Raw genomic sequence first — 23,870 nt, 5'->3', positions numbered from 1 at the left:
TGGAGGGGCAGGATTCAAAGCTCATGAGGAAAGAAGGAGTGAAAATGATGTTTATACATAGTAAACATAAAATAGCCCATGAAGGTAATAAACCTTATATGAAACTACAGTCCGAATTTTTTTTGGCTTTTTTCAAGCACAACAATTCTACTCCATATGCATATCTATTTTCTGATCCTCTATTTCTCAGGTAATATTGCCCCACAGCACAAAGTCTTTCTGGAAAATACACATTTACTTAGAACTCAAGGTCTTTCCTTCCCTAAGAGTACTGAGAACATATTGACTGAGCAGTAGAGAAGGCTGGAAGTGCTAGAACTTACTCTGCTCATTTCCCAGAGGTTGCTCCAGCATTGCCAGGATGACACTGTTATCCAAGACAAAGTACCGGAAGCTATGCTTGTTTATGGTTGGCAGCCTGGAGTATTTGATCAGAGTGGTCTCATTCACCAGACTACAAGGAGAAGCAGGACCACTGGGTGAAGGAAATGCGCCAAGCAACTGCATGATACTATGGAGAATGGAATAAAGAACAATTAATTCCCAAAGAAAATTCTAGTTTCACTTCATGCATCTATGTGTCATTTTGTTCCTCTGAATTTTCACTGATGACACAGCTATGCTTCCTCTTCACAGGTCAGATTTACTGCCTGTAGAAAATGCCCTGGCATGCTACATAGACTACCCCCACCGCCAAGAATGAAGGGTGAATTTCCCCAGATGCAGTGAGATGGTGGCCACAGCGTCCAAGTGAACCTCTCTCTAGGACTTGCCTCAGCCAAGGAGGAAAGACTCACTCAGGAGCACAGCTTCTGTCTGGGACTGGACACATTAATGATTGTGAGTGCAAGAGTATGAAGTATAGATCCGTCACTCCAGCTTGAGAGAACACTGAGAGATCAACCTAGCTTGAGTGCTTTGCTAACACTGCTTCACCATTAATTTCCTGCTTTTGCCCAGTCCTGTTTCCTTCTTTGACACTGAGAGCACTTCCCAAGCAACATCTTGCAAGCCAGTTTCTCTGCTACCTAGAGAACAGAACTATACTGCCTAGTCATGAAGCTTCTAAGGGTATGACTAAAACTCTGCTTCAGGTATCAGGATTACAACAACTAAACATTCCAGGCCTAGAAAAGGATCCAAAGATGAGCCAGTTTCCCTCACTCTTCAGGTGAGGAAACAGACTCAAAAGAGTGAGGCAATTGTTGAGAGGTCAGAAACCAGGGTCTGCTACCATCTTATTGTGTGGCTAGGAGTATGTATGTCCTTATTTGAGCTATGGAACTTGAGTCACTAATAGTTTTATCTCACAGAATGGTCATATACTGATGATGCAAAATGCTTTTAGAAAGCAGAATCCCACTAACCAAGCCTTAACATTCAGAAATACTTGAGTGGGTAGTCAGATGGTAGATAGGTAGGTAGATTTCTGATTATCAATGAAATTTAACAATAACTTCCATAGCACCTACTTTGTACCAGACACTGTTCTAGAAATATATATATATATACAAATTTCCTTCATAGCAGCCTTATGAGGCAGCTACCTTTTTTTGTTTGTTTGTTTTTCAAGGTAGGGTTTCACTCTAGTCCAGGCTAACCAGGAATTCACTACGTAGTCTCAGGGTGGCCTCGAACTCATAGCAATCCTCCACCTCTGCATCCCAATGCTGGGATTAAAGGCATGCACCACCATGCCCAGCACCTTTTGTAGGGTCTATACTTCATAGCCTTACACTCACAATCATTAATGTGTCCAGTCCCAGACAGCTCAGGCTGACCTGGAATTCACTATTAGTCTCAGGGTGGCCTCAAACTCACAGCGATCCTCCTACCTCTACCTCCCCAGTGCTGGGATTAAAGGTATGCACCACCATGCCTGGCTTGCCATTTTTTAATTATTCTTATTTGTAATAAGAAAATGGAGCTCAAAGAAAAAATATTCTGCTTTTCAACTATAAAGATTTGACCATGTGGCACTACTACCACCTGACTTTTCATATGCAGCCTGTCGGAAACACCACTTTTATCAAACATCAGTTTGGATGCACACCTGTCCTTTCCCGCCTCTGCCTCCACTCTCTCACTCCAAAGCTTGAACCCAAAGATCTCTGCTAATGAAGGGCAGCATTTCTCAGATATTTTCCTTCCTTCTAGAAGGACTGCCTAAGATTTTCAGAAAACAAGAGAACTTAATGAACTTAGGCCTCTAATGACTTGTGAGATCCAAGAGAAATACTAGATTATAATGAGAAAATATGGCTTTGGCTTTGTCAAATGGAAGAAAGATGAAAATCACAAACATGTGGGCCAAATGAGCTTGTCATGTTCTATTAATGAGGTATGGTGTTATCAAGCAGCTGCAGAAAAAGGAGTAGGTCACTACAATGAAATCATGCCCATCCGATCCCATTTTCTCTCCCTTACAGTGACAAGACTGAAGAGGTTGGCAAATACCTCTGAAATAAGATAACTGTCTGACAATGTGTCTTGACAAAGTTGTAGATAAGATTCAAAAACCCTTGTGAACTGGAAGGGATGGAAAAATCTCTGCTGATGTACTGTGTGGTTCTGCCTCTGTCTGCTTTCATCAGTGATGCTGATTAAAACATACAAGACAGGCTCACAAAATCTAAAGCTGAGTTAAGCATCATGGCTCCCACCTATAATCCTAGCACTCAGGAAGGTAAGGCAGGGGAATTGCTGTGAATCTGAGGCCAGCCCTGACTGCATACTGAGTTTGAGGCCAGCATGAGCTATAAAGTGGGACTCTGTCTTAGAAAGAAAAAAAAAAAAAAGCCTGCAGTTGACCAAAAGTCAAGCTGCAGAGATCAGACAGCAAAGTAAGAGCCAGGCTTAAACACAATTCGATATACCGTATTTAAACACCTCCAAACAAGTACAGGATGACGATGACATGTAAAGCAAATGTGAAAAAACCTCAAAGGTTTCAGGTGACAATGTAAATCACCAGCTTCTCAAAAATCCAATGTAGGCCAGTAAGTTAAAAAGGAGACATAAAGGGAAGAGAAAGGAAGGGAGGAGGATACTTAACAGGTTGATATTGTATATATGTAAGTACAATGATTGAGATGGGGAGGTAATATGATGGAGAATGGAATTTCAAAGGGCAAAGTGTGTGGGGGGAGGGAATTACCATGGGATATTTTATATAATCACGGAAAATGCTAATAAAAATTTAAAAAAAATTTTTTTTAATTATAAATAAATAAATAAATAAATAAATAAATAAATAAATAAATAAATAAAATTCAGAAAAAAAAGAACAGACACTTGCGAGGTACAGGTAGGAGGATTGCTATGAGTTCAAGGCCAGCCTGAGATTACATAGTGAATTTGGTCAGCCTGAGCTAGAGTGAGACCCTACCTCAAAAGAACAGATGTCTCATCTGCCTCCCTGTCAAATAAATAAATAAATAAAAATCCAATGTAGTCTTAGAAGACTACATTTTGATGACAATGTGCTACAAACAGAGTTTAAAGGTCATCACACCCACCTAAATAACTGTACTCAGTAATCTACTTGTAAGAAGTACATAATCAAACCTACAACAGTTGAGAATGACCAGGATGACAAAGGTATTCAAATCCTTATAGTATGAAAACCATGTGAAGATAAATAATGGCAGAGGGTATCCAGAAAGATTATGCAGTAGTTTGAATGTATGGCCTCAAAGATTCAGGTTTGCAACTTGAGTCTCCAATGGATGGAGCCTTACTAGGGAAGAGATGTGTCACTGGGGGCAGATCTTCAGTCCAGCCCCAATGTATGTGGAGAGCAGTTTGAGCTTGGACAGTTTTGTGGGGCTGGATGATGGTGATATCTCTCTGCTTGCATCTATGGAAGTGAGACAACTTCTTCTGCCATTGATGGTGTTCCCCTGGAATTTGTAAGCCTGAAATAAACCCTTTCCTCCCACATAAGCTACTTCTGGTCGTGTGTTTGTCCCAGCAATGAGGAGCTGACTGCAACAGATTATAAACATTGACTTTGGATACTGCTACTGCCTAGAAAAAAATATTACACATCAAAAGTCAGTAAGGGGGCAGGAAAGATGGCTTGGTGGTTAAGGCGCTTGCCTGCAAAGCCTAAGTACCCAGGTTCGATTCTCTACTACCCATATAAACCAGATGTTCAAGGTGGCACATATATATGGAGTTTGTTTGCAGTAGCTGCAGGCCCCGGCACAACCATTGGTTCTGTTTCTCTCTCTATTCCTCTTTCTCTTTCAAATAAATACAATTTTTTAAAAAGTAAGAATTGATGGAGAGTGGAGTTTCAAAGGGGAAAGTGGGGGGAGGGAGGGAATTACCATGGGATATTGTTTACAATTATGGAAGTTGTCAGTAATATATATATATATTTTTAAAGGACAAAAAAAAGTAAGAATCAAAGGGGAGAAGTTAAGTGAGAGAGATTTAGATTAATGTAAATCATCCAGCTTTCAATAATTTAAGTAAGATGGGAAATCTTGGGAGCTAGTCAAAACCCCAATTAGGAGGCTAAATGCTTAGTAAATATACCTTAAAGATCACTTAGGTAGAGGGACCACTGAATGACTTCTAAAAGTCCTAATTCAGAATTTATATTAACACTTCATGGAGGAAAAAAAAAAATCTAACTAATAGGTGTTCTGTGTACTCAACATTGCAAAGGAAATGTGGCCTCTCCTCAGAACAGAGAGATGACCTAGGATATACCACATAGTAAGTATAATTGTGACAGTATAGAATGCCAGGCCATGCGGTAGGGTCAGACAAAAAGGAGAGGTGCAAACAGTCATGCTTTCAAAAGCAGAATAAGCAGAGAAAGGTCCTCCACAGGTAGCTACATTTGTGTGAGTACTGAACAGCTTATGATATGACCAAGCAAAGAGCATGGCCCTAAAGTGCAAGAAAGGAGCGTAAGTAGATTTGTGCAAGATCAATTCACAAGTGCTCCAACTGTGGCAACGAGTGCTGAGGAGCAGTGGTGGAAAGAATCAGGTTGCCCCTTTGGTATTCATCCCAGAGTTCAGACAACATGGCAGGAAACAAAGATCTACTCGAGGTATTCCATCACTCAAGCAGTGGTATAAAACTTACACTTAGCCAGGCATGGTGGCACATGCCTTTAATCCCAGCACTCGGAAGGCAGAGGTAGGAGGATGGCCGTGAGTTCAAGGCCACCCTGAGACTATATAGTGAATTCCAGGTCAGCCTGGGCCAGAGTGAGACCCTGCCTCAAAAAAAAAAAAAAAAAAAACAACTTACACTGAAGGAGGAGTTTAGTCACAGAGTACAAGATGAACAGAAAGAGTTAAGAGTCTCAAAACAGAAAAATCTGGCAGGAAATGAGGTAGGATACTATCTGAGGCTTTGGGGGATGGCAAGAATACTTTACAAAAATAATGGTAAGCTGGTATGGAGACTCACCTATAATTACAACATTAGGGAGGCTGAGAACGGAGAATCATCATGACTTTGAGATCAGTCTGGGCTACAGTGAGACCCTGCCTCAAAAAAACAACAGGGCTAGAGGGATGGTTTAATGGTTAAGGTGTTTGCCTGCAAAGCCAAAGGACCCAGGTCGATTCCCCAGGACCCACATTAGCCAGATGCACAAGGTGGCACATACGTCTGGAGTTCATTTGCAGTGGCTGAAGGCCCTGGCACCACGTGCCCATTCTCTCTCTCTCTCCCATTCTCTCTGTCAAATATAAAAATAGAAAAAAAAAATATTTTTAAAAGTGCTAGACGTGGTGGCTCACACCTTTAGTCCCAGCACTTGCGAGGTACAGGTAGGAGGACTGCTATGAGTTCAAGGCCAGCCTGAGATTACATAGTGAATTTGGTCAGCCTGAGCTAGAGTGAGACCCTACCTCAAAAACCACACACACACACACATAGAGTGAGACCCTACCTCAAAAACCACACACACACACATACACACACACATTCATAGGACTCGGTTGCTAGCCTCTAGGGGGATGTCCTCATATAAATCACAGAAAAGGCCAAAATGCTGTTTGCATAATTGAAATCAGTAATACTGACAAAGCAGCAACTGTGAAAGAGAGAAATTGGTTGGGGACATGTTCCACAAGGATGCAATTCTGCAGGACACTCTTCAAGACTGGGACTTGAAATCAACAGTGGACTTGCCATCGGAGACAAGACAGCAAAAAAAGAAGACAAGCCGGGCGTGGTGGCGCATGCCTTTAATCCCAGCACTCGGGAGGCAGAGGTAGGAGGATCACCATGAGTTCAAGGCCACCCTGAGACTACAGAGTTAATTCCAGGTCAGCCTGGACCAGAGTGAGACCCTACCTCGAAAAACCAAAAAAAAAAAAAAGAAGACAAAAGCCATCTAGGTAACTAGCATCTTCGGTACAGAGAAGCATCTCAGGTTATTTACCCTGGGCACATACATAGCCAGTCCTCACCAGCAACCATGCTCTCGTAGAGCAAACTTGTTTTTGTACCATAAAGAGCTCCTAGTGAGAAAATGTCCTGCTTGTTCCTCCACAGCTTTTTTCCTCTTCAAGGCACACATCAAGTACCAGCTGTGTGACACTTCACAGCCTCCCTAGCTCACATGTAATCTTCTCTCAACTGGCACTTATCATCTAAGTATGTGCTTTTGTAGATGTGCTCACATTTTTTTGATTTTCTAGTTATTAGCTAAACCTTCACAATGTTATTGAAAGTCTAGCAGTAGTAACACTGTGGACAGAACTAAACAAAAGAAAGCACACTTCTGAAATTTTTAGGAATGACCTAAGCCAATGAAGAACAGAAACTAACCCAAGATAGCAAAGGGCCACTGTACTCACTTACGGTGCTGGAACCTTAAGAAGGGAGGGTTTATATCTTCAAGTAGTCTTATCTGCCACTTCATTTAGGACAAAACAAGACCACCAAGACTGACGTGACAGTTCTTCTTTTGCTGTTACATTTTCCTAGGTTGTCACTCTTCATTACCCATTGATGAGCCCATCTTTATTATTCTTATGAATCTATGCAATCCCTTCAGTCCACAGATGTGTGCCTAGACACTGACTTTCTCAACTCTCTCTACAACTCTTTCAAGGAACCAACCAACCTCTTTGTCTCTACCTGCTTACCACCAAAATGCATGACATAGCAGTCTTGGTGCCTTCATAACTGCTCTGGTATATACCTCAGTCTTTACCTAGCCTCTCAGTCAGTACCAATATCATTTTACCTAAGGATATTAATTTGATTTTTCCTTATCTCAAAGTACTCATTTCCTCTTCTCAACTCCCTAGCACTTTATTGGTACCTCTTCTTGTGGGACACTATCGACCTGTTATTATGAACTTTGTGCTCTTATTTTACTTTCTCTACTGGGCAAGACAGTGTTAATGATGACTAACGTTGGCATATCTGTATAAGTCTATTACCAAGTTCTTAAAAAGGAGTTCAAAATTTTGGCTGAATGACTCTATCACATATAACATAAAAGATATAACAGAGATCAGAACCACTGAGCTGGGAAGCAGGAAATCCAATGGTGAAACTATAGACAGATGCACCTTATCTCTGGAGTAAGCTTTATCAGAGATGTAAATCTCTCCAAGATATTTCCTACCTATAACATGATGTGGCTTGAATTGACAGCAACCAGTACGTAAACATTAGGGTCCCAAATTTCTACATCAAGTCCAAGGTTTCTTTTGGTCTAAAAAATGGGTACAAAAATAGTATTTTGTAGCCAGGCGTGGTGGTGCACACCTTTAATCCCAGCACTCGGGAGGCAGAGGTAGGAGGATCGCCGAGAGTTCAAGGCCACCCTGAGACTACATAGTGAATTCCAGGTCAGCCTGAGCCAGAGTGAGACCCTACCTCGAAAAAACAACAAAAAAGACCAGTATTTTGTTTCTGGAAACCCATGGGAAGAGATTGAGCAGCATGGATCACTGTTAACCCATCTAATTGCAACCCACAGTCCTCAGCAGTCACTTTCATACCATGTTAGGGTGGCTTCTGCAGCATCCTTTACCCTCATTGATGCAGGATTTGGCTCCTTGTCCCCTTTGTACTTGACCTCTTGTTCACTGCTTTTAGACTTGCTTCCTGAAATACCTAGTTCCACAATCTCTAGTACTTCCTTAAGGCAGTCCTAGAAACAAAAAAGCAGATTCATTTTTACACTATATTTTTCTTAAGAGAGGACAATTCATCAAAATGTTAACAGTGAGTCAGGCATGGTGGTACACATCTTTAATCCCAGCACCCGGGAGGCCAAGGTAGTAGGATCAACATGAGTTCAAGGCCTCCCTGAGACTACATAGTGAATTCCAAGTCAGCCTGGGCTAGGTCGAGATCCTACTTTGAAAAACATAAACAAAAAAGAGATTCCACAATGCCAACAGCAGATATATTTTGGAGATGGAACTCAAGTTTCTTATATTTTTAACAGATATATACTAATATAACAGCAATATAATAAACTTAAACCTTCCATCAAATTTCTCTTTAAAGAAATAAATTTGATGCATCAAAAAAAAAAGTACCTTAGAATAAACCTAACCAAGGAAGTAAAGAAATCTCTACAGTGAGAACTTTAAAACGCTCAAGCGAGAAATTACAGAAGACACTAGGAAGTGGAAAAACATCCTTGTTCCTGGATTGGAAGAATCAATATTGTGAAAATGACAATCTTACCAAAAGCAGTCTACACATTTAATGCAACCCCCATCAAAATTTCAAAGACATTCTTCATGGAAATAGAAAAAAAAAACAATCCAAAAATTCATTTGGAATCACAAAAAAACCTCAAATATCTAAAATAATACTAAGCAACAAAAATAAGGCTGGTGGTATCACCATACCTGATTTTAACCTATACTACAGAGCCATAGTAACAAAAACAGCGTGGTACTGGCACAAAAACAGACATGTAGATCAATGGAACAGAATAGAGGACCCAGATGTAAGTCCAGGTAGCTATAGCCACCTGATATTTGATAAAAATGCCAAAAATACTCATTGGAGAAAAGATAGCCTCTTCAGCAAATAGTGTTGGGAAACCTGGATATGTATCTGTAGAAGGATGAAAATAGATTCTTCTCTCTCGCCACACACAAGGATTAAGTCCAAATGGATTAAAGACCTTAACATCAGACCTGAAACTTTGAAACTGCTAAAGGAAAAAATAGGGGAAACCCTTCAACATATTGGTCTTGGCAAAGACTTTCTGAATACAACCCCAATTGCTCAGGCAATAAAACCATAGATTAACCACTGGGACCTCATGAAATTACAAGGATTTTGCACTGCAAAGGACACTGTGAATAAAGCAAAGAGGCAACCTACAGAATGGGAAAAAATCTTCACCAGCTATATATCTGATAGAAGATTAGTATCTAGGATATACAAAGAACTCAAAAAATTAAATAATAAGAAATCAAACAAGCCAATCAAAAAATGGGCTATGGAGCTAAATAGAGCGTTCTCAAAGGAAAAAATACAAATGGCATATAAGCATGTAAAAAAATGTTCTACGTCACTAGTCATCAGGGAAATGCAGATTAAAACTACACTGAGATTCCATCTCACTCCTGTCAGATTGGCTACCATCATGAAAACAAATGATCATAAATGTTGGCGGGGATGTGGAAAAAAAGGAACCCTTCTGCACTGCTGGTGGGAATGCAATCTGGTCCAGCCATTGTGGAAATCAGTGTGGAGGTTCCTAAAACAGCTAATGATTGATCTACCATATGACCCAGCTATAGCACTCCTAGGCATATATCCTAAGGACTCATCTCATTTCCTTAGAAATAAGTGCTCAACCATGTTTATTGCTGCTCAATTTATAATAGCTGGGAAATGGAACCAGCCTAGATGTCCCTCAACTGATGAGTGGATAATGAAGATGTGGCACATTTATACAATGGAGTTCTACTCAGCGGTAAAGAAAAATGAAGTTATGAAATTTGCAGAAAAATGGATGGATCTGGAAAGGATTACACTAAGTGAGGTAATCCAGGCCCAGAAAGCCAAGCGCCATATGTTCTCTCTCATATGTGGATCCTAGGCACACATGATTGGGCTTTGTCCTAAAAAGGAAAAAAACTCAGAAGCAGAGGCCAGTAAGTTAAAAAGGAGATATAAAGGGAAGAGAAAGGAAGGGAAGAGGGTACTTAATAGGTTGGTATTGTATATATGTAAGTAGGATGATTGAGATGGGGAGGGGATATGATAGAGAATGGAATTTCAAAGGGGAAAGTGTGGGGGGGATTATTACCATAGGATATTTTTATAATCATGGAAAATTTTAATAAAAATTGAGAAAAAAAGGAAAGAATGAAAACAAAGAAAGAAATTTGATTGTTTAAAGACAGATACAAAGTAAAGATCAATTCAATTTTATCAGCCATAATGTTATCATTACCATAACTATCATGATCATGAAAGGTTAAATGAAAGAGATGTAACAGCAACTCAGTTTAACCTAACATGGTTTAAGACACATTAGCTTCATCTAACATATCAAAAGGAACCACGTGAGCGACTAATGATTTTTTTTTTTTTTTTGAGATAAGGTCTAACTATGTAGCTTAGGCTGGTCTCAAATTCTGTAGACCAGATTTGCCTTGAACTCATGACCCTCCTGTCTTGCGTCCTTCATTCCTTTTTTCTTTTTTTCCTTGAGACAGGGTCTTATGTATCCAAGCTGGCCTCAAACTCTCTATATAGCCTCCACCTCCCAAGTGCTGAGATTAAAACGCATATACTAGACCTAGTTTATGTGGTGCTGAAGAACAAATTCAGGGCTTCATGCTGCTAGGCAAGCACTCTAACAACTGAGCCACATCCTGAGTCCCTTAAATAGTTTCTGTTATCTTAACTTGAGAAGCCATAATGAAAATTAACAAAATTTTATTAACAAAATTGCTTTATAAAGATCTCTATAAATATCTAATCATGGGCTGAAGGAATGGCTTAGTGGTTAAGGCGTTTGCCTACAAAGCCAAAGAAACCAAGTTCAATTCCCCAGAACCCACGTTAGCCAGATGCACAAGGGGGTGTAAGTATCTGGAAGTTTGTTTACACTGGCTGGAGGCCCTGGCACACTCATTCTCTCTCAAATAAAATATTTAAAATATCTAATCACCCTGGGAGGTCTTTAATATAATGTTTGGTTCTCCATAAGAAACAGTAGCAGGGAAAATAGGTTAGCTAAGCCCAGGTATAAGTGCAGAGATGTGTGTGAAGGCTCATCATCAACTACCCTTCTGGATCAGGTAACAGGTGACCAAAGTGCTTACTAGTGGTCTTCAGGTTACCATCCTTTCAATAAGTTTTGATAGTTCCGATAAATAAGCAAGTCTCCTGTCAAAAGAACTTCTCTGTGTGTTTGTATGCAACTAAACCTAAGCATGGTGACAGTTTACAAGTTATATTCAAAACAGTATATATTCTACTGAGCTATAGAAAGTACATTCTAAGTGGTGATGCTGTATGTAAATTTAGATATTCTCTTTGAAAAGGAACTCTCTCACCACACAACTGTTTCTACTTGGCATTTAAGCCTCAATACACTCACCTTTTCATCAAGCATATCAGGGTGCTCTGTCAGCCAGACACAGAGACACTGGAAAGCTGCCACAATCATGGAGTGCAGATCCCGGGAGTGAAGAGGAGCAGGTCGGCTGCACTGGTACACAATGTAGCTACACACAGAACTAATGGCTCGCTTCCGGTCTCCTGAGTCCACCATCACTTTCACCTAGGGAGCAGATGCAGTTAGGAGTCACAACATCAACTCCAAAGCATCTATATTAAGGCTGAGCCTATCTGAGAATGTGATAGAGCATGCAGGGCATGGTTTGTAACAAATGTACTTATGTATAGGAATAGAATAGTCCAGATATAGTCCAGATAACTAGTGACACTTTTCAAATCCTAAAAGTGTTTCTTTAGCATGGTTTTTCACACCTTAAAACCCAAAGTTCTTGGACACACATATTCATATTGCAAAAACTGAAGGAGAGCTGGGGAGATGGCTTAGCGGGTAAGGTGCTTGCCTGCGAAGTCTAAGGACCCATGTTTGATCTCTCTCCACATCCCATATAAGCCAGATGCACAAAGGTGAGGTAACCACAAGATGGCACATGCCCAAGCAATATGTAAGTGTCTGGCGTTCAACTGCAGTGGCTAAGGCCCTGGCACATCAATTCTTCCCTCTCTCTCTCAAAAACAAACAAACAAATCTGAAAGAATGCTGGCAATGGAACATGGGCCTTCAAGTCCCCAACCCATCCTCACAGTGACATTCTTTGCTCTGAAGAAAGTTAGGTATAACTGCTAAAAGGCACAATTGCAAATAGTAAGTTGCATAAGTTTCAACTGTGACATCTCATCAATTTTTACTAGTGCACACCTGTGAATAGCTGCCACAGCCAGATCACGAGATATACATCACCCCAAGAATGTCCTTGTGTACTATCTTCTTCCTATTTCTCTTTTATTAAATATTTTGCTTATTTATTTATTTGAGTAAGAGAGAGAAAGAGGCAGATAGAGAGAAGAATGGACACACCAGGGCCTCCAGCCATTGCAAACAAGCTCCAGATGCATGTGCCACCTGGTGCATCTGGCTTTACATGGGTACTTGGGAATCAAACCTGGGTCCTTAGGCTTTGCAGGCAAGCACCTTAACAGCTGAGCCATCTCTCCATCCCATCCTACTCCTCTTAACCCCTCTCTATAAGCAACCACTGATCTCCTATCATAATAGATTAGAGTTCCTAAAATTTACATAAACAGGTCACACAGTATATACTTATTGGGCGGGGGTTTCTAGCTTCTTTTTTCTTCTACCTAGAAAATAATTTTCAGAGCTACCTAATTTTGTATGTATCATTCATCTCTTTTTATTGCTGAGTAGTACCCTGTTATATGGATATACCACATTTGTTGGCTCAATGACCACTTAGTGGATATTCAGGCTGTTCCTAGCTTGCGGATATTACAAATAAAGCTGCTACAAACATTCAAAGATACGTCATTGAATGAATGGAAGTTCTCTTATATATTGAGATTAAGAGTGACAGGGTCATAAATTAGGTACATGATTAACACTGCAAGGATCTGCCAAACTGCTTTCCAAAATGGTTTATTCAAGTTAACATTTTCATCAACAGTCCCTCCATGTCCTCACCAACATTTTGTATCAAGTCTTTTCAATTTTAGCCATTATATTTAGTAAGGAATGGTATTTCACTTTGATTTTAGTTGCGTTTCCCAAATAACTAATAGTATTGAACACCTTGTCATGTACATATTTGCTATCTATATCCCTTCTTTGGTAAAGTGTTTAAATCCTCTGTTTATTTGTAAATTGGATTATTTTATTATTGAAGGTTTTCACTGTCGGAGTCATTTTATCTTCTAAAGATCTTATTAAAGGCATGTATGAAGTAAGATCCAGATTTCAGCTATCCAGCTGTCAGAAATACCCAGAACACAGTGGTTAGAGTGTAACAGTAGACTCCACTTCCAAACTGTCTGTCCAGGGATGAAGATAGTGAATAGTACCTCATTTTTTGGGTCCACAACATTCACATAGTGTTAACAGTTTGAATCTAAAATGTCACCCAAAGAGTAATATGGTGAAGGCCAGGTTAACAGCTGTTGGGGTTTGAGGGTTATGGCTTCAACTTATGGATTCCTTATTTGGTGGGGTTACTACAGGTTGATGGAAAGTAGGCCTTGCCTTGATTCACCCTCCTCAATGACCCACAGCACACTGTAGCAGACACTATGTACAAGTTTGTAAGAGATTCCACTTGGGAACAAGCTGGCAGGCATGGTGGTACATGCCTTTAATCCCAGCACTGGAGATGCTAACGTAGGAGAATTACTGTGAGTTCAAGATCAGTGTGGTGGTTTCATTCAGGAGTCCCCCATAAACTTAGGTGTTCTGAATGCTAGGTTCCCCAGCTGATGGCAATTGGAAATTAAAGACTCCTGGAGGTGGTATATCACTGCGGGCATGCTTATGGGTGTTATAGCCAATTTCCCCATGCCAGTGTTTGGCACACTCTCCTGTTCCTGTGCTCTACCTTATGTGGGCCAGGGGGTGATGTCTGCCCTCTGCTCATGTTGTCATTTTCCCTGCCATCATGAAGCTTCCCTTTGAGTTTGTAAGCCAAAATAAACCCTTTTTTCTCCAAAAGCTGCTCTTGGTTAGGTGATTTCTGCCAACAATGCAAACCTGACTGCAACAACCAGCTTAGGCTAGAGTGAGACCCAGATTCAAAACATAAAGAAACAAGAAAAATATTATCTTGGGCTAGGGAGATTGCTTAGCAGTTAGAGACACTTGCTTGCAAAGTGGAGGAAGCATACCTTTGAAGTGCATATCTTATCCCAGGCTCATGCTCTCTTTCTCTCCCCTCCCTCCCTGTCTGACTCTTCCTCCCTTTCTCTCTGCTCCCTAGCCACCATGTGGTAAGCAGCACACTCTGCCATAATGTTTTCTCTCCTCAAGCTTCAAAGCTATGAAATCTGCCGATCATGGACTGAAACCATGAGCCAACAGAAATCAGCCCTCCTTTAAGTTGTTTTCTCAGAAGTTATGTTACAGAAATGAAAACTAACACATGTGGGGCTAGGGAGATGACTCAGCCAAGCCTGTCAGCACAGGCTCAATTCCCCTGTACATGCATAAAGCCAGATGCATAAAGTGATATATGTGTCTGAAGTTCATATGCAATAGCAAGAAACCCTGGCCCATACTCTGTGTTTCTCTCTATTCCTAAATAAATAAATAATACATTAAAGAAAGACCCTAACACATGTGGTCAGGCTGGGGCTTTGTAAAGTCAATCTTTCCATTTGTCCTAGGGCAATATGACCCTCGCTTTGATGCTTAGCACAGCCTAAGCAGCAGGGTAAAAGATGGTAACCTCCAACACAGTAGTTAATAGGATCCCTGCTATACTCATCAGACCACCTTCAAGGATCCTGGATTTATTTCACTATGCTTATGAGTTTCCCAGACAATATGCATGGCCTTGCCTTGACTCACTCTCCTCAATGACCCAAAGCACACTGTAGCAGGCTCTCTGCACAAATTTGTAAGAAAGACTATACTTGGGAAATGGATCTAGACTTCTTAGAGGCTACCTTTTCAGCATAAAGCTATCCCTGCCCTTAGAGAAGCCAGATCTCTCCTAAACCACATGGGTCAATTCACCCTTCTCACAAGAATGTTCTACATTTTGGAGGCCAAGGTATAGAAAGATTTCTGTCTGGGTTGGTATAACTCAGGCCTCAATTCCAAAATGGCTATTGTCAGCAAGCTTCTGAACAAAGACCTTACTCAATTCAGCATGTCCATTCTGTCCATATCTCTTTTATCTCTTTCTGCTTGCAAATAAATTAATTAAAAAAAGATAACATCAATGAGATTATTTCCTTTCTTGGAAATTTCCTCTACTATAGAAAGAAAAAGGCAGGATTGGGAGTGCTATATGTAATGTGGCTAAGTCCACAGATACGTATGTGTGAAGGTCAGAGGACACCCTTACCTTTTATCATGTTTGAGGTAGGTCTCTTGTCTGCTGTTATGTGCCAGCCTACCTGCCTGTAAGCTTTCAGGGATTCTCCTGTCTCCGTCAGATTTTTTATTTTATTTATTTATTTATTTGCAAGCAGAGAGAGAGAGAGATTGAGAATGGGCAAGCCAGGGCCTCCAGCCACTGCAAACAAACTGCAGATGCCCTTTGTGCATTTGGCTTATGTGGGTCCTGGAGAATCAAACCTGGGTCCTTTGGCTTTGCAGGCAAACACCTTATCCACTAAGCCATTTCTCCAGCCCTCTGCCAGATCTTTGATGTGAGCCACCACCTCTGGGTTTATGTGGGCTCTGGAGATCTGAACTTATGTGTCCACATTTGCACATGGCATGCTTTACCCACTGAGCCACCTCCCCAGTCACTAAGCCAATTGTCTCTTATGTGATCTTCACATCACCAGCTGGTATATGCAAGATAATCTTGCCCAACTTACTAATAAAAAATATTTAGCTGCTAGTGAGAATGTGAGAAACTAGAATCTTTGTATGTTGCTGGTAGGGATATAAAAGGACTCAGTAGCTGTGGAAAATAGTCTGTCAGCTCCTCACAAAGTTAAACATAAAATGACCAATACACCAGCAATTTCACTCCTCAGTACATACCCCAAAGAATTGAAAACTAACATTCAAAACAAATGCATGTTCACATACATTCAAATAACACTACTGCCAACAGTCTAAATATGGAAATAGTCTAAATATCCAGCAGTTGATGAACAGAGAAGCAAACTGTGGTACATTCATTTAAAACAGTATTATGCAGCCATAAAGAGGAATGAAACTCAAAAAATATGTCAAGTTTAAAAAGCCAGGGACTTTGAAATGATGCATATGAAATGTTTATGAAATGTTAAACTGAAGAGGGGGGGTTGTCAAGGGGAATGAGGAAGCAACTGCTTAATAAATAAGGAGTTTCCTCTGGTGGTAGCTGCACTGCATAGCAAATGTACTAATAGTTACTGAAAGTACAACATAAAGTGATTAGGAAGGGAAGGAGAAGGAAGACTTAAGGGCAAATGGCCTCCAGTGCTAAGGTTCAACAAATTGAAATAAATATGACAGGAATTTTAAATATAGTTGATTTTTTGCTTAACTCTGATAATGTATGTAACAGAAGATAGATATCCCAAATGATAATCCCAAATGGCATACTTTGGGACAATCAGTCTTTCTAAAACCAGTAAAGTACCCTAGCAGTATGTGCAAATAAATCAACAGCCAGTATTGAAATGATTTCTGTAACTCAACAGTAAAATTATTCAGACTCTTTAAACCTATTCTTAAAAACAGATTTTATAAAATTTCAGTTGGAGGCTCAATTTTATAAACTTTGGATTTAAATATGTTTATGGCCAACACTGCAATATCCACAAAAGGCATGGAGACACAGAAAAAAGAACCATGCTCTAAGGCTGCTGGGTTAGAATAAAGGGCTTGTCCTCTCACCTTAGCCAGACCAGAAAGGAGCTCTAGAGCTGCCAGTGATATGCTCATGTCTTGCCGCCACTGGGAGTTGAGTCTTTGGGTGACGAGATGAATGCTACGAATCAGGAGTCCAGCAGCTGAATCTGTATTAAGAGCTAGGATATAACCCAATGCCACATCCCACAGGGAGGGAAAACAACTAAGCATTAGTAACAAGAAGCACAGCATTCCACCAGGCACAGACCACAGCAGCCACAGTGAGCACGACGGGCACCCACACAGTGCTATGTAGCCCACCCACCAGCCTGAGTGCCAGGCCTGCCTGATAGCTGGCAAGGGCAGCTTCTAGCTCCCAGCCCACAGACTTTCACACAGAGCAATATGGGACTTGGTTGTTTCAGTAGCGTCTTTATAATGAATAATGATATGTCTTAAATTTCTTAAATGAGTAACTCAAAGATTTACACTGTCAAAAAGAACAATGAAAAGGCTATCAAGTAGTTCTTCAGAATTTTATAGAGAAAAAAACTCAACTTGTATAGCCTCCTCAGATGCCAGGAATTACCCTAACGCATCTGTTGAAATTACTCACACGTAGGGTTAAACCAGTAAAAATTACATGCAATGCCTTTTCAAACTCATTTTAACATTTAACTTTGTAAGACAACTTTAGCGCCTCCAAAAAAGATAAAATAACCAAACCATGGTGGTTTTATTTGGCCTCTACTTTTCTAATTAAAGCAATTATTACTTAACTAATAGTAAGTTAGGACAAATTAAACTGAATTTATAAAGGAAGCTGTAGGGACGTTATACCTGTCAATCCTATCAGAAAGAGGGCAGTGACAACAGAAAAAGGAATGATCATTAAAGAGAGACATTCATGCAACACTAACACAAATTTGGATTCTTAGTAAAAAGTACTTTATGACATTACAAGCAGAGCTCACTAACACCAGTTCAAAATGCTGAAACAAACAGTAATCACTGCAAACACTTATATTAGAAAACATGCAGTCATGTGAACAGTTCTTTAGTTTAAAATGTTTTAGAAAGCATGAGAAATACACAAAAGTTCACCCTGGAATATTTCTTAGTCTACATAATAACAATTATTATTTAAGTAACTTCTTTGTAAATGCAAGTTTGACTTTATGCACCTGAACTGCCCAAGGATTTGCAAACTTAAAACCATAAAAACGTGCCTCAGGAATTCATGAACATGGCTCAGGAATGCTTGAGATGATTGAAATATTAAACTCATTTCTAAGGAACTTGCTATCATCCCAATCTAGTATGACAATTGTTCTAATTCAACACTCTATTAGTATTTGTGCATAAAGACAGAAAAGTACACACAAATCCACAAAGTAACTTTCCAATGTGAAGGCCATTACTGAATAGGATGTTTTGCTGACAAATATTTTACTTGGAAGGGCAGAAACAAAAAATATTTCCTTATTCTTGTTTAAAATTCGTCACTGAAGCGTCTAACAAGATGAGTACACGTGCTTCAACATGGCCCTCTCCCCTGCTCCTCCTAGTGCGTACTCTCTCGCTCGCTCTCAACTGTAGCAGCGCACTCCCCGGCCATCTCTGCCATTACCCCACATACTCTCAGGCAGAGTGGATATCTTATTTGATCTGGGGGTCACTAGCACCTGGTACAGATTCCAGCAATACCTCCTGATCCTTCATTATAATCATTTATAAAATCGAATAATCTACCAAAAACAGAGCTACTAAAAGCTATAAAACTGAAATGACTATATTTGTTAAGTTTTTTAGACTAACAACTTCCCTATTATACCTAGATAAGATAAATTTTAGTTTTCAAATTTTGAAGGCAACTTTGTAAAACTTTGAATGACTCGAAGATTTTTGTTCTAACTAGCTTACCATAATCCCTTAGGAGAGCTTGAGCAGGTCTTTCACTATCAGGAGTTGTGGGCTCTGTGCTTCCACCACTCGCTGAACTAATACCACTATTAGTACGACTGTGACTCTTCAGGTTATTTTCTCCACCACCCTAGTCAAATGAAAACGAAGCAAGTATTTATGGTCACATCACAGTTTACAAATATAAACAGGGTTGACCATCAAAAATCTTATGAGCTGGAGAAAATGCTCAGTGATTAAGGCATTTGCCTCCAAAGCCTAACCACCAGAGTTTGATTCCCCAGTATCCACATAAAGCCAGATGCACAAAGTGGCACAAGTGTCTGCACTTCGTTTGCAGTGCAAAAATCCCTGGCACACCCATTCATTTGCATTCTCGTTCCCTCCCCCTCCTCTCAGTCTCTCCCCCTCTCTCTCCACCCCAGCTCTCAGGAGGCAAAGGTAGAAGGATCACCCTGAGTTCAAGGTCAACCTGGGACTACACAGTGAGTTCCAGGTCAGCCTGGGCTAGAATAAGACCCTGCCTCAAAAACAACAAAAACCAAAACAAAGTGATGTACATGTCAATGCTGACAAGGGGTTCAAACTGTTGTGGCTTTTCCCTCAGACACCAGCTGCTGAAATCATGGAAGGTCTGATGATGCATGCCCACAATAGGGTCTTCTTTGTTGTTTACAAAGGGCCAGCACAGGACCCTCTGCAGATTCACTAGCTAATGACTCTGGGTTCTTAAAGAAAACCTAAGTGGAAATGGCTTAGCGATTAAGGCACTTGCCTACAAAGCCAAAGGACCCAGGTTCAATCTCCAGGACCCACATAAGCCAGATGCACAAGGTAGTGCATGTGTCTGGAGTTTGTTTGCAGCAGCTCAAGGCCCTAGCATGTCCATTCTCTCTTTCAAATAAATAATATATTGAAAGAAAGAAAGAAAGAAAGAAAGAAAGAAAGAAAGAAAGAAAGAAAGAAAGAAAGAAGGAGAGAGAGAGAGAGAGAGAGAGAGAGAGAGAGAGAGAGAGAGAGGGAGAAGGGAAGGGAAGGGGAAGGGGAAGGGGAAGGGGAAGGGGAAGGGGAAGGGGAAGGGGAAGGGGAAGGGGAAGGGGAAGGGGAAGGGGAAGGGGAAGGGGAAGGGGAAGGGGAAGGGGAAGGGGAAGGGGAAGGGGAAGGGGAAGGGGAAGGGGAAGGGAAGGGAAGGGAAGGGAAGGGAAGGGAAGGAAAGGAAAGGAAAGGAAAGGAAAGGAAAGGAAAGGAAAAGAAAAGGTGCCCATTCTCTCTCTCAAATAAATAATATATTGGAAGGAAGGAAGGAAGGGAGGGAGGGAGGGAGGAAGGTGCCCATTCTCTCTCTCAAATAAATAATATATTGGAAGGAAGGAAGGAAGGAAGGACGGAAGGACGGAAGGAAGGAAGGAAGGAAGGAAGGAAGGAAGGAAGAAAAGAAAACCTAAGTGCCTCACAAGCAAAACTTTTGAACAGGAAGAGAATCTTAAAAACGCAAATGGGACTAAGAAGATGGCAGGTTAGAGTACTTGCAACACAAACATGAAAATCTGAATTCGATCCCCAGCAAACACATAAAATGCCAGGCTTGACGACACATGCTTGTAACCCCAGAAGGAAGGAAAGCAGGCACAGGAATGATTGCTGGGGCTCCCTGTCAGCTAGTCTAACCAAAAAATGGAGAGCTGGGCTGGAGAGATAGCTTAGCGGTTAAGCGCTTGCCTATGAAGCCTGAGGACCCCTTGAGGCTTGATTCCCCAGGACCCATGTAAGCCAGATGCACAAGGTGATGCATGCATCTGGATTTTGTTTGCAGCGGCTGGAGACCATGCATCCATGCGTGCCCATTCTCTCTCTCTCTCTCTCTCTCTCTGCCTCTTTCTCAAATAAATAAACAAAAAATAAAAAAAGAGGAGAGCTTCAGGTTCAATGACTGATTCAGGGAAACAGGGAAAAAAAGATATCTGACATCTTCTCTAGTGGCTACATGTGTGTGCACAGGGCATGCGGATCTGCACACAAATGCATACACAACGCACAAACATACCCCCGCCCCCGACATACACCCTAACTACACACAAACAGCAGTAACTTTTTTTGTTTTGTTTTCTTTGTTTTTTCAAGGTAGGGTCTCACTCTAGCCCAGGCTGAACTGTAATTCACTATGTCATCTCAGGGTGGCCTTGAATTCCCAGCGATCCTCCTACCTCTATCGCCCAAGTGCTGGGATTAAAAGCATGCACCACCACGAGTGGCTGCAGTAACTTTCAATGTAGTTATATCATAAAATACAAACAATGAAATATTGTGGTTAATATAAATTCCTATACACATAGAAACTAATAAACCTATCTGTTAAAGACTTCTCTCTTTTCTCCATATATCCAGATCAATAAATTATTAGCCACCTAGTGAGACATGAATGAAGTTCCTTGATAATGTTATCACCTATCCAGCTCATATCCACCCAGCTCATCCCACTATGCCTATTAATTCCCTGACCATCCTCTGCCCCCAGCCTCCACAGCAGTGTAGGGACCATATATCCTTGAAGAAGTAAGGAGCACCCAGAAATCTTAGGGGAGTTTTATTGTGGTGGTTGTTTTGTTTTGTTTTGTTTTCAAGGTAGGGTCTCACTCTAGCTCAGGCTGACCCAGAATTCACTATGCAGTCTCAGGGTGGCCTCAAACTCAGTGATCTTCCTACCTTGCCTCTTGAGTGCTGCAGTTGAAGGCGTGTGCCACCATACCTGATTTTTGATTTAGTATTCTTAGTGCTTTGGTGCACCTGCAGCCTGTTTACCAGCACTGCCACACAAGTAAGCACTTTACCTAAACTCTGGCCAACTGGAGATTCTCTCAAGCAGAATATCTCAAGACTTATGAAGTACTGAATGATAAGAAATCTCAAAACAAGGGATTTATGTTTCATTTTTGATTTTTCAAGGTAGGATCATGCTCTAGCCCAGGCTGACCTGGAATTGACTATGTAGTCTCAGGGTGGCCTCGAACTCACTGTGATCCTCCTACCTTTGCCTCCCAGGTGCTGGAATTAAAGGTGTGTGCTACCACACCTGGCTCTAAAATATGTAGTATTTTAAAATAGGACCCTTCTGGGTTGATTAATGACTTAACAAACAAAACATCTTTAAAATCCACTAGGACAACTAGGCATGGTGGCATATGTCTATAATCCCAGCATTTCAAATGTAAAGCTAGGAGGAATCAAGAATTCAAGGTCTGGTCTGAAGGGATGGCTTAGTGGTTAAAGCTCTTGCCTACAAAGCCAAAGGTTCAATTCCCAGGACCCATGTAAGCCAGATGCACAAGGTGGCACATACATCTGGAGTTTGTTTGCACCAGCTGGAAGCCCTAGCATACCAGTTCTCCCTCTCTGTCTCTCTCAAATAAATAAAAATAAAATAGTAAAGCTATACGTGGAGTTTCAGACCAGCCTGCACTATATAAGACAGAAAACAATAAAAAAGAAAGAATAAAAGCAAACTACTAGGACAGATATTTTAAACATAATTTACATAAAATCAGAAGCTGATAGTCTCTAACATATTACATCTTTCTTACCATCTCCATCTGGCAACCAATGGCTTCTAAAAGTGCAGAATCTTGAACAATATTTAACATTGCCCCTGCAACAGCAAAACAAACAAAAAGCATTTTATATGATATAAAAGAACACTAAAATGACTCACAATTAAGGGCAATGATAAGAATATTACTGTAGGCTGGGCATGGTAGCCCACACCTTTAATCTCAGCACTTGGGAGGCTGAGGTAAGAGGATCACTTTGAATTTAAGGGTAGCCTGGGCTACAGAGTAAGTTTTAGGTCAGTCTGAACTACCGTGAAAACGTGCTTCAAAAAAAATTGTTTTAGAGCCAGGTGTTATGGCACATGCCTTTAATCTCAGCACTCAAGAGGCAGTGGTAGGAGGACTACTGTGAGTTCAAGGCCACCCTGAGACTATGTAGTGAATCCCAGGTCAGCCTGAGACCAGGTCTCAGGCTGTGTAGTGAATCCCAGGTCAGAGTGAGACCCAAGCTCGGAAAAAAAAAAAAAAAAAATTGTTTTAGAGACAGGAGTAGTGGTAGAGGTAATCCTAGCACTTGGGAGAGGCAGGAGGACGGCCATGAGGTAAAGGCCAACCTGATGTTGCTAGAGGGCTACTTTTCCCAGTTCAGCCTGGGCTAGAGTGAGACCCCACCTCAAAAAAAACAAAACAAAACAACAAATCACTGAATAAGTCATATGGATACCTACTTTTTTGGACAATGAAACACCCAGAAGCCATAGATTGTTACTAGAAAATTTTCAGTGCCAGGGATGGGATACCTTCCAGTAAGTTGTTAGGCAGGGAGGTCCCTGATACCCCCAAAACATTACAGGCCACTGACAAGGCCCTTGGTTTTCCACCAAGAATAGATGGTAAGATCCTATTGTTGGAGACTCCACATACTTGAGCTGCAAGGTCACTGAGAAATCCTGCTAGGGCTGAAGTGAAAACCTCCTCCATGTACACCGGCTGACAGAAAGCTGGAAAAAGCCACATGGCATGGAGTTCAATCAGAGAGAGAAAAATCAGCAGTGAAGATACTCAACAGTGGACACTACCAGCCTTATATTTGGCCAGTGAGCCCAAATGAGCCAGTGGGTATAATAATGGCATGTCTGTTATGGGAGAAACTAACAGCCCTCTAATTTGAATGGAGGCTCACTACATAGGAAGGAATACATCCCTGATACTAAAAACTTATGAAGGATAATCATGAGCCCTAGGAGTGTAATGTCTGCTGCTATCTGGCTAAATGTATATACAATGCTCACCAAACTGCCCAGTAAGCACTTCTGTTAATGTTCATACCTATATATTAATGCTACTCTCACTTTTGGTTAGAGAATCTTCTCTTTTCAGATGGC

General features: G+C 40.9%; 1 protein-coding gene across 7 annotated transcripts in view; it reads right to left on the bottom strand.

Annotated features, from left to right (window-relative positions):
- The window catches only part of Ralgapb (Ral GTPase activating protein non-catalytic subunit beta), a 116,118-nt gene that overhangs the window by 31,124 nt on the left and 61,124 nt on the right, over positions 1-23,870 (bottom strand). For 5 of the 7 annotated variants that reach the window (XM_012950722.2, XM_004666683.3, XM_045155848.1 and 2 more), the window contains 6 exons: positions 22,519-22,583; positions 18,941-19,070; positions 17,063-17,196; positions 11,579-11,761; positions 7,995-8,146; positions 324-511 (listed from right to left, as the gene is read on the bottom strand). In XM_012950722.2, coding sequence (XP_012806176.1) covers positions 324-511; positions 7,995-8,146; positions 11,579-11,761; positions 17,063-17,196; positions 18,941-19,070; positions 22,519-22,583 — 852 coding nt within the window. The remainder of the gene's footprint in view (positions 1-323; positions 512-7,994; positions 8,147-11,578; positions 11,762-17,062; positions 17,197-18,940; positions 19,071-22,518; positions 22,584-23,870) is intronic. The other 2 variants (XM_045155847.1, XM_004666684.3) reach the window with 1 other exon arrangement.

The sequence above is a fragment of the Jaculus jaculus genome, chromosome 8, assembly GCF_020740685.1.
Source record: "Jaculus jaculus isolate mJacJac1 chromosome 8, mJacJac1.mat.Y.cur, whole genome shotgun sequence".
Lineage (NCBI taxonomy): Eukaryota > Metazoa > Chordata > Mammalia > Rodentia > Dipodidae > Jaculus > Jaculus jaculus.
Note: the sequence above shows the minus strand (reverse complement) of the source record. Positions and strands in the feature narration are given on the sequence as shown.